The sequence below is a fragment of the Salvelinus namaycush genome, chromosome 8 (assembly GCF_016432855.1).
Source record: "Salvelinus namaycush isolate Seneca chromosome 8, SaNama_1.0, whole genome shotgun sequence".
Classification (NCBI taxonomy): Eukaryota; Metazoa; Chordata; class Actinopteri; order Salmoniformes; family Salmonidae; genus Salvelinus; species Salvelinus namaycush.
The window spans coordinates 7,072,353-7,087,589 of NC_052314.1; the positions used below are offsets into that span (position 1 = coordinate 7,072,353).

The window sequence follows — 15,237 nt, forward strand, 5'->3', positions numbered from 1 at the left end:
GAGGATAACAACAAGGTCAGATAGTCATCATGCTGTATGAGGATAACAACAAGGTCAGATAGTCATCATGCTGTATGAGGATAACAACAAGGTCAGATAGTCATCATGCTGTATGAGGATAACAACAAGGTCAGTTAGGTCTCTGTCTCTATATTCAGATAGTCATCATGCTGTATGAGGACAACAACAAGGTCAGTTAGGTCTCTGTCTCTACATTCAGATAGTCATCATGCTGTATGAGGATAACAACAAGGTCAGATAGTCATCATGCTGTATGAGGATAACAACAAGGTCAGTTAGGTCTCTGTCTCTACATTCAGATAGTCATCATGCTGTATGAGGATAACAAACAACAAGGTCAGTTAGGTCTCTGTCTCTACATTCAGATAGTCATCATGCTGTATGAGGATAACAAACAAGGTCAGATAGTCATCATGCTGTATGAGGATAACAAACAAGGTCAGATAGTCATCATGCTGTATGAGGATAACAAACAAGGTCAGATAGTCATCATGCTGTATGAGGATAACAACAAGGTCAGTTAGGTCTCTGTCTCTACATTCAGATAGTCATCATGCTGTATGAGGACAACAACAAGGTCAGTTAGGTCTCTGTCTCTACATTCAGATAGTCATCATGCTGTATGAGGATAACAACAAGGTCAGATATCCTCATACAGCATGATGACTAACAACATGGTCAGATAGTCATCATGCTGTATGAGGATAACAACATGGTCAGATAGTCATCATGCTGTATGAGGATAACAACAAGGTCAGATAGTCATCATGCTGTATGAGGATAACAACAAGGTCAGATAGTCATCATGCTGTATGAGGATAACAACAAGGTCAGTTAGGTCTCTGTCTCTACATTCAGATAGTCATCATGCTGTATGAGGATAACAACAAGGTCAGATAGTCATCATGCTGTATGAGGATAACAACAAGGTCAGTTAGGTCTCTGTCTCTACATTCAGATAGTCATCATGCTGTATGAGGATAACAACAAGGTCAGATAGTCATCATGCTGTATGAGGACAACAACAAGGTCAGTTAGGTCTCTGTCTCTACATTCAGATAGTCATCATGCTGTATGAGGATAACAACAAGGTCAGTTAGGTCTCTGTCTCTACATTCAGATAGTCATCATGCTGTATGAGGATAACAACAAGGTCAGTTAGGTCTCTGTCTCTACATTCAGATAGTCATCATGCTGTATGAGGATAACAACAAGGTCAGTTAGGTCTCTGTCTCTACATTCAGATAGTCATCATGCTGTATGAGGATAACAACAAGGTCAGTTAGGTCTCTGTCTCTACATTCAGATAGTCATCATGCTGTATGAGGATAACAACAAGGTCAGTTAGGTCTCTGTCTCTACATTCAGATAGTCATCATGCTGTATGAGGACAACAACAAGGTCAGTTAGGTCTCTCTGTCTCTACATTCAGATAGTCATCATGCTGTATGAGGATAACAACAAGGTCAGTTAGGTCTCTCTGTCTCTACATTCAGATAGTCATCATGCTGTATGAGGATAACAAACAACAAGGTCAGTTAGGTCTCTGTCTCTACATTCAGATAGTCATCATGCTGTATGAGGACAACAACAAGGTCAGTTAGGTCTCTCTGTCTCTACATTCAGATAGTCATCATGCTGTATGAGGATAACAAACAACAAGGTCAGTTAGGTATCTCGGTCTCTGTCTGTTTGTGTAGTTTAACATAATTTTCATGTTTTGTTTCTCTGTATGTGTTGATCAGGACCCCAGCTCAGAGGAGCGTTTCCACGTGGAGCTCCACTTCAGTCCCGGGGTGAAGGGCTGTGAGGACGAGGAGAACGTCCCTCTGGGCTTTGGCTTCCGCCCAGCCTCCGCTGAGGTGTGTGGTGTCCATGTGTGTGGTGTCCGTGTGTGTCCACAACCCCCGTTAACGGACTCTTTGATCCAATCCAGAACCAGGAGAAGCAGACCAACCAAGGCAGTCTGGAGGACCTATCACAGGACGAGACTGACCAGGCCCTGTCGCTCTCTGAGCCAATCGGCATCAAAAGATCCCCCATGATCCGCAACCGCAAGACTGGCTCCATGGAGGTAGCTGACCAGGGTCACGTCCATTACTGTGCGTCCTCTCTAACCCTAGCCCTCTCTCCCACATTCAGTACAGTCCACTTCTGAACCACAGGCATAGCGTGAATCTGTTCAGATATTGAGTCTTTAGGATAGACCTGATTTTTCTAAGACGGATTTTCATAGGTACCAAATAATAGAATGGAAAAAATAATTTGAAACAGAGAGCGACTTACCTGGACCAAACATCTGTTTTCCGTTGCGAAACGTTCTTAAACGTTTTTTGTTGTGTAGCCTGATGAACAACATCCAGGTGTCTGTGTGCGCTTTGCAACCTCATCTCAGATCACGTAGTCTTTGTACTATGTCCCTATTAGTGATGATTATTCACAGTGGTGGGAAAAGTACCCAATTTGTCATACTTGAGTAAAAAAATAAAGATACCTTAATACAAAATGACAAGTAAAAGTAACCCAGTAAAATACTACTTGAGTACAAGTCTAAAAGTATTTGGTTTTAAATGTACTTAAAAAGGAAAGGTTCACCCATTTTGAATGTTATATTGTTTTTGTGCATCTCTGAGTGATGTTCAATCGATCCCCTGGGTCATTTCACGGTTTTCATGTGTATCTGAGTTATTGGCGTTCAAGCAGGTAGAAATCCGTCCGGTATGACGTAGCACAGTGGTAAAGTCTCTCTCACTAAACTGGAAGTTCATTGGAATACAACATTTTTTAGATCGTGAAAACGTCTATCATACATGTCAGATTTCAATTCTGTCCGATGTCGTAACTCGGATGAGCCGTTGATCATATTTTTGCCATTTTCCTACCTGGAGAAATGTGTAATTTAACCGAGGGTCTAGCACATTTCTCCTATTTGTCTGCCTCTTTAGACCAGGGTGCATTGCATGGTGCCGTTACCAGAGATATTATCGAAGAAGATAGGAATCTAATGAATAAAGGGACTTAAAACGCCCCCACCCGGCAGACTGTCGACCAATCGCATTCACGTTGTCATGCTGCGGTTGCTAAGCTAATCGTAACGCAATCCCTTCTCAAAATCAGTGTATATGTCGAGAAACGTGCCTATTTTCCTCAAACGACATAATGTCACAATTCCAAAGCTGTCTGATACTACAGATCAGGGGCGTAGACAGATTTTTTGCAAGACCAATTTGGATAGGCATTTTTTCTACTTAATTTATTTTGCGACGCACACCATATATTATTTCGTAAAATAATTGTTTTATACTAGTGCATAGTACTAGGAGCAACCTCGTTACATATACAAATAATTACCCATCCCAGCATATTAAAATAAGACTAACTTTAGACCAGTTGCCAACAACATAAAACTCATCTTCAGACGCACTTTAATCTCGATGGCCAAACAAGCATATATTTGATGTTACCATTTATACCACGGCGGACAGTAGTACTATAAAAAGGTACCTTCCCTTTAGTAAACGTATCAACAAGGCGTGACCTACATCACAAGGTGCAGACAGCGAGGCTTTGAGTTGAATATGGTGATGATTTCATCATAATCCAATGTGTCTGTCAGTTCACGCTCAAAAGACCGAGAACTGAAGTGGTTCAGCTGCTTGTCACTGATGTGCGAAGACGATTTTTTATCCTAGAAAAGTCTCTCCACACTGCATGATGTCATTGGAAGTGTGACAATGATCCTTAACAGAGTTTATATTAGGGAACATATCATCAGGGCACCTGTCAAGTACACTCATTATGGAGGAAAAGTCACTCTTTCCCATGTTCATTTTGCATCTCAACTGCTGAATAAAAACAGTGAATTCAGCATCCTCAATTGATATCGCATGTGGTCTTCAGCTGCTCTTGAAGGCCGCAGGTTTGGGATCCTTTGGAAAAGGAGGCTGCCGCTTGCATGATCCCATAAGTGTCTTCTTGAAATCTTGAGTTCAACTCAGTAATCTGTCTGTCTAGAATATTGTTCCAAAGTTGACTCAGGTCACTGTCACTCTTAATGCTGGATGTTTTCCCTAATGAAATTGTGACTACACTGTCTGACAATTTTACAGGCAGTTTTTGCTGCCGTGATGCGCTCACATCCCAATTACTAATATCATTCTTAATCATCATCTCTTCAGTTAGCTTGAGAACTTTATCAGTCTGCCCCTGAGTTCTCTCTGAACGTAGAAAATCTGCTTTTGAGGATTTCAATTAAACCAATACAGTCCGTCACAGATAATGTAGAGCTTTGTAATCCCTTCGTCGCAAAATTACAAATGTCAAAACAATTTTACTAAACGTAACTAACAGGAATAAAAACGTATTGTTCTGGAGTTGTTGTAAGAGGGCATCGGCTTCTAATTTGGTTTGTCCACAAGCCTCTGAAAATTCTGCAAGAACCTCTAAAAATGACATCTAGCAGGAACAGCACTTTACTCACAGACCCTGATTTTGAACTCCACTGTGGATCTTTGTAGCTCGATACACGAGTCTAATGGGGATGCAACTCTTTCTGTACTTCTATGAATCCAGCATGTCTGTGGGATCCACTCATAAATGTGTGTAGCTGATTTATTACTGTGTCCAAAAACTTTTGCCGCGGTGCACAAAACCAAATTCAGACGGTGGGAGTTGCAATGCACATATACCGCTTGCTTAAATGTTTGCTTTAGTAGGACAGGTACCCCTCTTCTGTTCCCTGATGTAACATGGATAGCTAGTTAGTGGGGTGCGCGCTAATAGCGTTTATGTCAGTGACATTGAAGTAGTTGTTCCTCTTGCTCTGCAAGGGCCGCGGCTTTTGTGGAGCGATGGGTAACGATCCTTTGAGGGTGGCTGTTGTCGATTTGTGCAGAGGGTCCCTGGTTCGAGCCCAGGTAGGGGCGAGGAGAGGGACGGAAGCAAAACTGTTACCGACATGACTGAAGCGCCATCGAAATAAAAACCCACACAGAGTGGTATCCAACTCCAGGGGTTGCAACACTTCAAGTATTTGAGAAATTCCTTGTGCAGATAAATCAGCGGTTTCCATAAACCCAACAGCTCTTTTCTTTAAATCATTCCAGCATGAATGTATCGGAAGCACACAGCAATAAGTTCTCGTTTAGATTGATCTTTATATTCATCTGCTAGTGTGTCAAAATACGTGGAAGGCGCAGAATGAACTTCCATCTTGTATCCTGCACAGTAACAATGATGCGGCACACTCCAGCAACTCGTTCTGGATTTCACGGCTCATAAGTGGCATTGCGAGGTAGCTCATTAAGCCTGTTTTGTATTTCTGAGTCATACTTTGAGATGAAATTGAAGATTTCTAAAAAAAAAAAGTTACCTTTGTTGACTGCCTCTTGGGTGTCTCTATGTCCTCTGATTGGAATATCCTGCTTTGCACACATTAGAACAATATCTATGACCACTTTAACATGTGCACGGTTTCCTTCTATAAAATCCATGTTTGCATCACCATGCATTTGGTTCAACACAGTCTCACAACTTCTAGGCCCGTGGATCGCCTTGTAGGATTCACATGTTGCAAGGGCACTAGCATGTAATTTGCTATTCTCGTGTTTACAGCAAGCATTTCTAGTGAGTTTCCAGTTTTTAAATCCATCTCGTATAAATCGAATTCGACATTAGCTCCAGGAAAGTGCCTACAAAACTTGTGCTTTACTATACCTTTACTATACTCAATCCACACGAACTGGTCATACCACCTTGAAGAGAAGCAGCGTGATTTGCCATTTATCATACTTGAAGGGAACTTTGCTAGCTTTGGTTGACAGGCTGGTTCATCAACGGCAGACACGTCTGTCGGTGGACCTACTGAAGGTTTACCCCAGCCCGCAGCATCAAGAACGAGAGGAGACGGTAGGGTAGGCAAAAGTGCCTGGCTCAACGTGCCATTGGCGGTTGTGATTGCGGTTGTTTCTAACCTGGCGCCACCTGTTTATGTCTCATTCTGGAAGCTATCGGTAGATTGATCCAAATTATTTTCAGGCACGCACACAACTTTAACTCCAGATGTCTTTTTTTTTATACCCAGCGATCGACATTTTGGTTTGTAATTGCTAGAACTACTAAATTACCGTAGCTGGTGAGTCACTTCGAGTAAACTTGCGCGGTAGAGCTTGCTATCTTATGCGCTATAAAGTTTAGCCACGTGACGTTGCCAGGTTTTTGATGTAAACCACAGTATGATTTTTTTTCTTAAATGTAACCAACAGTCGGCGCCAACTTGTTTGTCGCGGACTATTTCTTTGTTACATTATAATAAAATGACCCATAGACATTAAATCTCACATGCGTTTCTTTTTAAAAATGTAATAAAATTAAACAATTTATATTGAATAATTTCTGGAACATTTTTTGGGGTAGGCCTGAGATCAAACTGGGCAGGCCTACCCGTGGCTATGCCACTGCTACAGATAGCAAGTTAATTATTTCACATCTCTGAAAAGATTTGTAATGTTGTACTTGTTGTGCTAATGTTGGGTTTTTGAGCTATCGCCCAATCGACTCCCATTCACTCCTTGACGGAAAGCTCTCCTTGTCCCATAATCGCACAGAATGCACCGCGCGGCCCATTGGCCTAGCATAGACAACGTTTCCCATCTCCTCAAAAATATATCTGCTGTTGCGAATGTTAGACTCCTCTGAGAGGCACATCCATCTGCAGGTTGAACATGGTGATATTGTAGACTCCTAAATTGATAGTGCAGTTTGTTTAGGCGATTACAGCGAACTAGTATTAATGTGTGTAGCTACGTTTGCTTGCTAGCTAGCTAGCCAGTCAGCCCATAGAGAGAGCATTACATTGTGGATTTTGTAGTCAACTTGAGATGCAACAGATTTACACAACGATCCATGTTGCTACCTAGCCAGGGACACTCCAACACTCGGGCATAATTTACAAACGAAGCATTTGTGTTTAGTGAGTCCAACAGGTCAGAGGCAGTCGAGATGACCAGTGATGTTCTCTTGATTTAGTGCGTGAATTGGAACATTTTCCTGTCCTGCTAAGCATCAAAATGCAACGAGTACTTTTGGGTGTCAGGGAAAATGTATGGTAAAAAATACATTATTTTCTTTAAGAATGTAGTGATGTCAAACTTGTCAAATATAAATAATAAAGTACAGATACCCATAACTACTTTAAATAATTTTTACTTAAGTACTTTACACTACTGATTATTAATCTCGGGCTCAGTAGACTTTGTGGCCTGTGTACTATGTCCTTATTAGTGATGATTAGTCAAGTCATGTTTGTGTTTTTACAAGTTCATCCAGAGTGTATGTCTGCCTGGTTATTTAATTACCTGTCTGACAGTCAGCTGTTTGTCTGTCGCTGTCTGTCTCACTGTGACCATGTGTCCCTGTCCCCAACCAGGTCCTCTCCGAGACCTTGCCCACCTCCTCCAAGGGCACCTCCTATCGCCTCTTCCCCTCATGCTCGTGCCAGTCCCCCGAGATTAAACAGACTGGCCTAGGTGGGTATCTGGTTTCTGTCCCCCTGTACCAACCACTGCTGCCACTGTCATATTTCTGTCCCCCTGACATCAGCACTATCTCACTGATCTCTCTGGGTTATGTGAACTACCTCACTATCTGTTGGCTCTCTCTCTCTCGTGTTCTCTCTCTCTTATAGCTGCCATCATTGCGTACAGTAGGTAGGTCCAGCAACCAAAGCTCCCAGGCCAGAGTAGCCTAGATTCTGTAATCAGAGTAGCCTAGACTATGTAAGTCAGAGTAGCCTAGATTCTGTAAGTCAGAGTAGCCTAGACTATGTAGGTCAGAGTAGCCTAGACTATGTAGGTCAGAGTAGCCTAGACTATGTAGGTCAGAGTAGCCTAGACTATGTAGGCCAGAGTAGCCTAGACTATGTAGGCCAGAGTAGCCTAGACTATGTAGGCCAGAGTAGCCTAGACTATGTAGGCCAGAGTAGCCTAGACTGTGTAGGTCAGAGTAGCCTAGACTATGTAGGCCAGAGGTCAATAGAGAATGTATCTAAGGTCGTGTTCCAAATGTGTTCATACTAGAAAGACCACTTGTTTCTTAAATCCATGACGTCCTGTGAGTCCATGATCCCACCAGATGTTGATGTCAGTCACCTTTCCCAGAAGGCCTTAGAGGGGCTTCACCACCTCTCTGATCAGGGAAGAGGTGCAGGTGTTAGGAGTATCTCACACACACACACACACACACACAGCTCCCTTGGCAACAGTGATCTGCGCTTACTAAGAACTGCATGATATGCAATGAGGACTAACCACTTCCTCCCTACCCCCATCCCGCTCCTCTCTCCCATCCCGCTCCTCTCTCCCATCCCGCTCCTCTCTCCCATCCCGCTCCTCTCCCCCATCCCGCTCCTCTCCCCCATCCCGCTCCTCTCCCCCATCCCGCTCCTCTCCCCCATCCCGCTCCTCTCTCCCATCCCGCTCCTCTCTCCTATCCCACTCCTCTTTCCTCTTTCCCATCCTGCTCCTCTCTCCCATCCCGATCCTCTCTCCCATCCCGATCCTCTCTCCCATCCCGATCCTCTCCCCATCCCGCTCCTCTCCCCATCCCGCTCCTCTCCCCATCCCGCTCCTCTCTCCCATCCCGCTCCTCTCCCCCATCCCGCTCCTCTCCCCATCCCGCTCCTCTCTCCCATCCCGCTCCTCTCTCCCATCCCGCTCCTCTCTCCCATCCCGCTCCTCTCTCCCATCCCGCTCCTCTCCCCCATCCCGCTCCTCTCTCCCATCCCGCTCCTCTCTCCCATCCCGCTCCTCTCTCGCATCCCGCTCCTCTCTCGCATCCCGCTCCTCTCCCCCATCCCGCTCCTCTCTCCCATCCCGCTCCTCTCTCCCACCCCCGCTCCTCTATCCCACCCCGCTCCTCTATCCCACCCCGCTCCTCTCTCCCACCCCGCTCCTCTCTCCCACCCCCGCTCCTCTCTCCCACCCCCGCTCCTCTCTCCCACCCCGCTCCTCTCTCCCACCCCGCTCCTCTCTCCCACCCGCTCCTCTCTCCCAACCCCGCTCCTCTCTCCCACCCCGCTCCTCTCTCCCATCCCGCTCCTCTCCCCCATCCCGCTCCTCTCTCCCACCCCGCTCCTATCTTCCACCCCGCGGATCTTCCACAACAGGGTTCCTGTGCTCGGGCCCCTTCAGTACCTCTGTCCTGGGGGTGTCCTTTAGCACCCCCAACCTTTGGGACTACGTCCGCACCCACTACCGCAAACCCGCCCCCCTGTTTGCCTTTTCGAGATGGTACGGCTCCTTTATGGATCTCTATCTCCCACCTGTTCTTCGTTGACTCGGCCCTACTATATAGTGTAAGACTACCTTGAAGATTTGAAATGGCGTCCCGAGCTGATGTTCAGATCCTGTTTCCTTCCATCTGGTTCTTCCTTAGTGGACGAGAGGTTATTATTTGATCAGACAAGTTATCGAAAGAGCCCTCCTCTTTTCCTGCCTCTTGTCGTCAGCCTCTAAGAGCAGCGCTGTCGAACTAATTCGCTCTTCAACCAGTTCCAGGAAGAGCCACACTGAAAATTGGTTGTTACCTCGCCGTCAAAATTTGCCAAAGAAATGTGCGGGAGTTTTCTATGCTCCCTGACTGTCCTAGGTTTCATTTCGGGTAATTATTAGCACGCCGTGCACAGTCAAGAAACTGTTTATGAATTTCAGGTCCATTATCAGTTCTACAGTTTTCAATGTGGTTTTAGAAGAGCAATCCTCTGCTTGAGTGATTTCCCCCCCCCCCCCCCCCCCCAACAGCATGACAGTGACTACATTCGTGATTATATGCTAAGAATTGTTTGTCCATACAGTGTATGCAGAGCATGATTTGTTAAAAACCGTGTTTGTTAAAAACCCTGGTATAAAGGACAATACTGTATGACCTGCCCCATGCATGTGGACAGGATAGGTTGTCCCACTGTGGGTTGAACTGAAGTTCCCCACGTTGTCCACTGGGTGGCACTGTGTACTGTTTCCACTATGTAGGTGATGTCACACTTTATGAAACGGTTGCTTTAATATTATGCTTTGAGATGTTACGTCATTGTTTGCTTGTTTGAGACTACAGAGTGTGACAAGTGTGGGGTTTTGAAATAACACCAATGTTTTTCTATGACGTATGGGGGGGGTTTATCTCCGGTGTTTTAAAGTGTGTGTTTTTGCAAACGTCTATTTCTCGTAATGCACTGGAAGGTTACAAAGACGAATAAGCAATAATGATTGTGTTTACAGATACACCTCCCATAATCCAGATGATTACAGTATTTTAATATAACACATGTTCAATATAACAGGATGTTCAAATGTCACTTGCCTTCATCGTATGGTTCATTTCGTACATTTCAGATCATTTTGGCATGACAATAGACTGAACAGTCAGTCAGTGAGTGTTCCAGAAAGATTTAAAACAAGCTAAAGGACATTTTAGGTAACTTCTTCAAAAGCCCACTTCACCAGTGCTTAATGTTGCGCAGCGGTCTAAGGCACTGCTATCTCGGTGCAAGAGGCGTCACTACAGTCCCTGGTTCGAATCCAGGCTGTATCACATCCGGCCGTGATTGGGAGTCTCATAGTGCGGCGCACAATTTGGCCCAGCGTCGTCTGGGTTTGGCCCGGGGTAGGCCGTCATTGTAAAATAAGAATTTGTTCTTAACTGACTTGCCTCGTTAAATAAAGGTTAAATAAATCTAAATGATAATATCAGTCCTCTGTCTGAATTCAGAACAATCACAGCTGAGTTGTTCATTCACTCATCCGCGGAAGACACGTTTCAGTTGAATGCATTCAGTTGTACAACAAGACTTAGGTATCTCCCTTTCCCCTTCACATTCTCTGTCATTCCTCTGTTAACCCTTCCCATGCTGCGTATGTCTCACCACCAACAGAGAGACACCGACAGAGAGACACAGACACAGTGGACACATAATAATAACAAACTCTACTTCAGAGAGTTTGAAGACACACATGGGGTCAGGAAAACACACACACACACACGTACATATGCCCTCCGATACAAGGTACAAGCGTGTTCACAGTTAACACCATTACCCTTCTTATTTCCTCAGAGCTCTTCTCTATGCCGGCAGTAAAGAGATTTTCTGTGTCGTTTGCCAGGCATCCGACTAATGGTATGTCTGCCTTTAAAAAAAATAATAAAAATAAAACTTTTTTTTAAGTATACCTTGCCACTCAGTTTCCCTTCATCTTGCATGTCTTTTGGGGGAAACAACTATATTTTGGTCTGATATTGGCTGCATAATGACGTTATTATGCCAGAATCTCAATATCTCTTGAGTTTTCTACTTCACAAGACTTCCTGTCTTCACCATCTGTTTGGTTTTTGGACCCTCACTCTTAACACCATCCGTGTTCTGCCTTGACACTGATTTTCACCTGTTAATACACGTCTCTCTGACCCACCGTTTTCCCACAGGATGGGTATGTGTGTGTGGAATATATCGCGTTGTGTGGCTGTGTGTACACATCATCACATGCTCCTTTTGTTCATTCAAACCCATTGTCTGGAGAGACGGTTAGCTCCTCCACCGTTCCAGTTTACTTTTTGATTAGGATAACCCGTGTTTTTAATGCTAATTAATATCCTTTCAAAAACATTCTTTTATTTCTGAAGTAACTGGCAAATCTCTTGTTCAACTCTTGAGAGATCTTTCAATTTGACCCAAAGAAAATGTGAGTTCATGCTAAACCTACTAATTTAATACGATGGGTAAAGAATGAAATGGTTTTAATTAACATGAAACCTGTCCCATCACTCATAACCATGTCGGTGAATCTATTAATTTAATTTTAAGGAATGGTTGGTGTTCAAACATGGCCGAACCAGTTGGTGACCAAACGAGAGAGAGGCATGCACATAACACTGTGCTATGGAAGAGAGACTGCGGTATACGTGTTGCTACACAGTACCAGTCAAAAGTTTGGACACCTACTCATTCAAGGGTTTTTCTTTATTTTTCTTTAGTTTTGAAGAATCTAAAATATATTTTGATATTTTGAACACTTTTTTTGGTTACTACATGATTTCATATGTGTTATTTCATAGTTTTGATGTCTTCACTATGTTTTTACAATGTAGAAAATAGTAAAAAAAAAACATTGAATGAGTAGGTGTGTCCAAACTTTTGACTGGTACTGTGTGTGAACATGTGTCCACAAGAATACCCATTAAAGGGGAAATTGACTAATTTTAATTTATTCCGTCTGTTTTACTGATTTCAATTGAGTCATGTTGCTATGCACTGTGCTATGAAATATATTACTATGTTATAGGTGTCCAGGCAGTGGTTGGATGAGTTTGTCATGCATGGGTGAGTCCTGTGGTATCTCTCAAACAATGTATAGGACCTGAGCTGCTGTGGTAAGAAAGTAACAGTGGTTGAATAGAGAATTTTTGCCCGACACAATGACTTTACTGTTGGGGCTGTACAGATACAAGTCAATGTTTTGTGAATTGCACTTGATTGTATTTTCCTGTAGCTTGGAGAATGACGAAGGAGAGGGACACATTGAAACTGACGACTCTGGGCCTGGCTCTCACCCAGTTAAACTGAGTGAATTTGGCATTGAATTATAGGTAAATAGCAGTATTAGATGTTATTTTTTTTACTCCTCAATCTACTCACAATACCCCATAATGACAAAGCGAAAACAGGTTTTCTTAAATATCTTATTTACATAAGTATTCAGACCCTTTGCTATGAGACTTGAAATTCAGCTCAGTTGCATCCTGTTTCCATTGATCCTACAACTTGATTGGAGTCCACCTGTGGTAAATTCAATTGATTGAACATGATTTGGAGAGTCACACACCTGTCTATATAAGGTCCCACAGTTGACAGTGCATGTCAGTGCAAAAACCAAGCCATGAGGTCGAAGGAATTGTTCTGAGAGCTCAGAGACAGGATTGTGTCGAGGCACAGATCTGGGGAAGGGTACCAAAACATTTCTGCAGCATTGAAGGTCCCCAAGAACACAGTGGCCTCCATCATTCTTCAATGGAATAAGTTTGGAACCACCTAGACTCTTCCAAGAGCTGGCCGCCCAGCCAAACTGGACAATCGGGGGAGAAGAACCTTGGTCAGAGAGTTGACCAAGAACCCGATGGTCACTCTGACAGAGCTCCAGAGTTCCTCTGTGGAGATGGGAGAACCTTCCAGAAGGACAAACATCTCTGCAGCACTCCACTAATTAGGTTTTTATGGTAGAGTGGCCGGACGGAAGCCACTCCTCAGTAAAAGGCACATGACAGCCCGCTTGGAGTTTGCCAAAAGGCGCCTAATGTACTCAGACCGTGAGAAACATGAGTCTCTGGTATGATGAAACCAAGATTGAACTATTTGGCCTGAATGCCAAGCGTCACGTCTGGAGGAAGCCTGGCACCATCCCTACGGTGAAGCGTGGTGGTGGCAGCATTATGCTGTGAGGATGTTTTTCAGCAGCAGGGACTGGGAGACTAGTCAGGATTGAGGGAAAGATGAATGGCGCAAAGTACAGAGAGATATTGATTTTAGAATAAGGCTGTAGCATAGCAAAATGTGGAAAAAGTCAAGAGGTCTGAATACTTTCCAAATGCACTGTAGGTACTACCCATATTACCCATAAGTCTCTCTGATCCCATTGTCTGGTATTCTGGTTGACCCTGAATACTTTCCGAATGCACTGTAGATACTACCTATAAGCCTCTGTTCCGGTTGTTGACTGTTCTATGAATTCCAGATTACACCCTGTTTGGATTCTACATGAAAACATTGATGCCTCGTTTTGTAGTTGCACTTCAGTGTTACGTCTGGAATGAAAGCATTGTCCTTTCTATGATGTTGAGAAGCCTTGTGACTTACTGGTGTTCGTGATCAGCAAAGAGGCATTTTGACTGACATGCCTGTCAGCTTCCAATGTACATTACCCCATGAACATCAAAGATGGAGAGAACTGTAGCTCTGGACAGCGCTTAGATGTTTCTCCATCTGTCTTATCGAATGGATGGGAGAGAGCCTGTTACCTGCAGCCTGGTTTCGTTTTGAATGAGAGAGTCTCAGCCTCTTTAATATTGTGAACATGCTGGCCCGACTACAGCCTTTCACTACTCTTCCTCAGAGCCCCACAACAGCTGCTGAAGGGGCCCTCCTGTCTTGTTCCTCTCTGGACGGGGGCCATGGCCCTCCATCTGCAACAGTGCCCTTACCACCGGCGCCTTCTTCCGGAACCGTCTGGTGTCCAGCCAAGACCTCCCAGAGTGCCTCTACGGTCGGCCCCCCGTAGACCTCCCAGAGTGCCTCTACGGTCGGCCCCCCGTAGACCTCCCAGAGTGCCTCTACGGTCGGCCCCCCGTAGACCTCCCAGAGTGCCTCTACGGCCAGCCCCCCGTAGACCTCCCAGAGTGCCTCAACGGCCGGCCCCCTGTAGACCTCCCAGAGTGCCTCTACGGTCGGCCCCCTGTAGACCTCCCAGAGTGCCTCTACGGTCGGCCCCCTGTAGACCTCCCATAGTGCCTCTACGGTCGGCCCCCTGTAGACCTCCCATAGTGCCTCTACGGTCGGCCCCCTGTAGACCTCCCATGTCCTACCCTCCACCTGTTCATGCAGTGCTGAGGCCGGGGTGCTGCCGATGCAGGCTTGTCGTATTGCTTCTCCTTTCTCTTTCATCTTCTCGGTCTCTTCCCTCTTCCGGTTTTGTCTCTGTCGCTTCTGTTTTTCATATCTAATTCACTATCACTGTCTACATGACGTTTGTTGGCCTATTCCCTTCATGTCTGTCTCTCTCTCTCCTCTCTCTCTCTCTCTCTGTCTCTGCCTGAGAATGCAGCCGTGGCAACTATAAAGGGAGTGTTCATTCTCCAATCGATGGGTCAATATCCCTTACTCATTTTGCTGCTGAGGCTTTTAATCCAAAAGGATGTTTGCCAGCTTTCTCTTCAAGATCTTTACGGTGAAATTATTTTTAAAAAGTCCCTGCTAGGTGGAAAAATGTCGATCTGCCCTTGAGCAAAGCACTTAACCCTAATTGGTCCAGGGTCGCCGTCAATATTGGCTGATCCCTGGCCGTGACCCCGCTCTCCGAGGGCCGTGACCCCGCTCTCCGAGGGCCGTGACCCCGCTCTCCGAGGGCCGTGACCCCGCTCTCCGAGGGTGTCGCAGGGGAGTGCAATATGCAAAAAAAC

The 15,237-nt window shown here is 44.9% G+C and overlaps 1 protein-coding gene across 1 annotated transcript in view; it reads left to right on the forward strand.

Moving 5' to 3' along the window:
- Window positions 1-15,237, forward strand: part of LOC120051684 (inositol hexakisphosphate and diphosphoinositol-pentakisphosphate kinase 2-like) — a 60,422-nt gene that overhangs the window by 28,019 nt on the left and 17,166 nt on the right. The window contains exons 10-12 of the mRNA XM_038998575.1: window positions 1,767-1,883; window positions 1,958-2,095; window positions 7,448-7,547. Of these exons, the coding sequence (XP_038854503.1) occupies window positions 1,767-1,883; window positions 1,958-2,095; window positions 7,448-7,547 (355 nt within the window). The remainder of the gene's footprint in view (window positions 1-1,766; window positions 1,884-1,957; window positions 2,096-7,447; window positions 7,548-15,237) is intronic.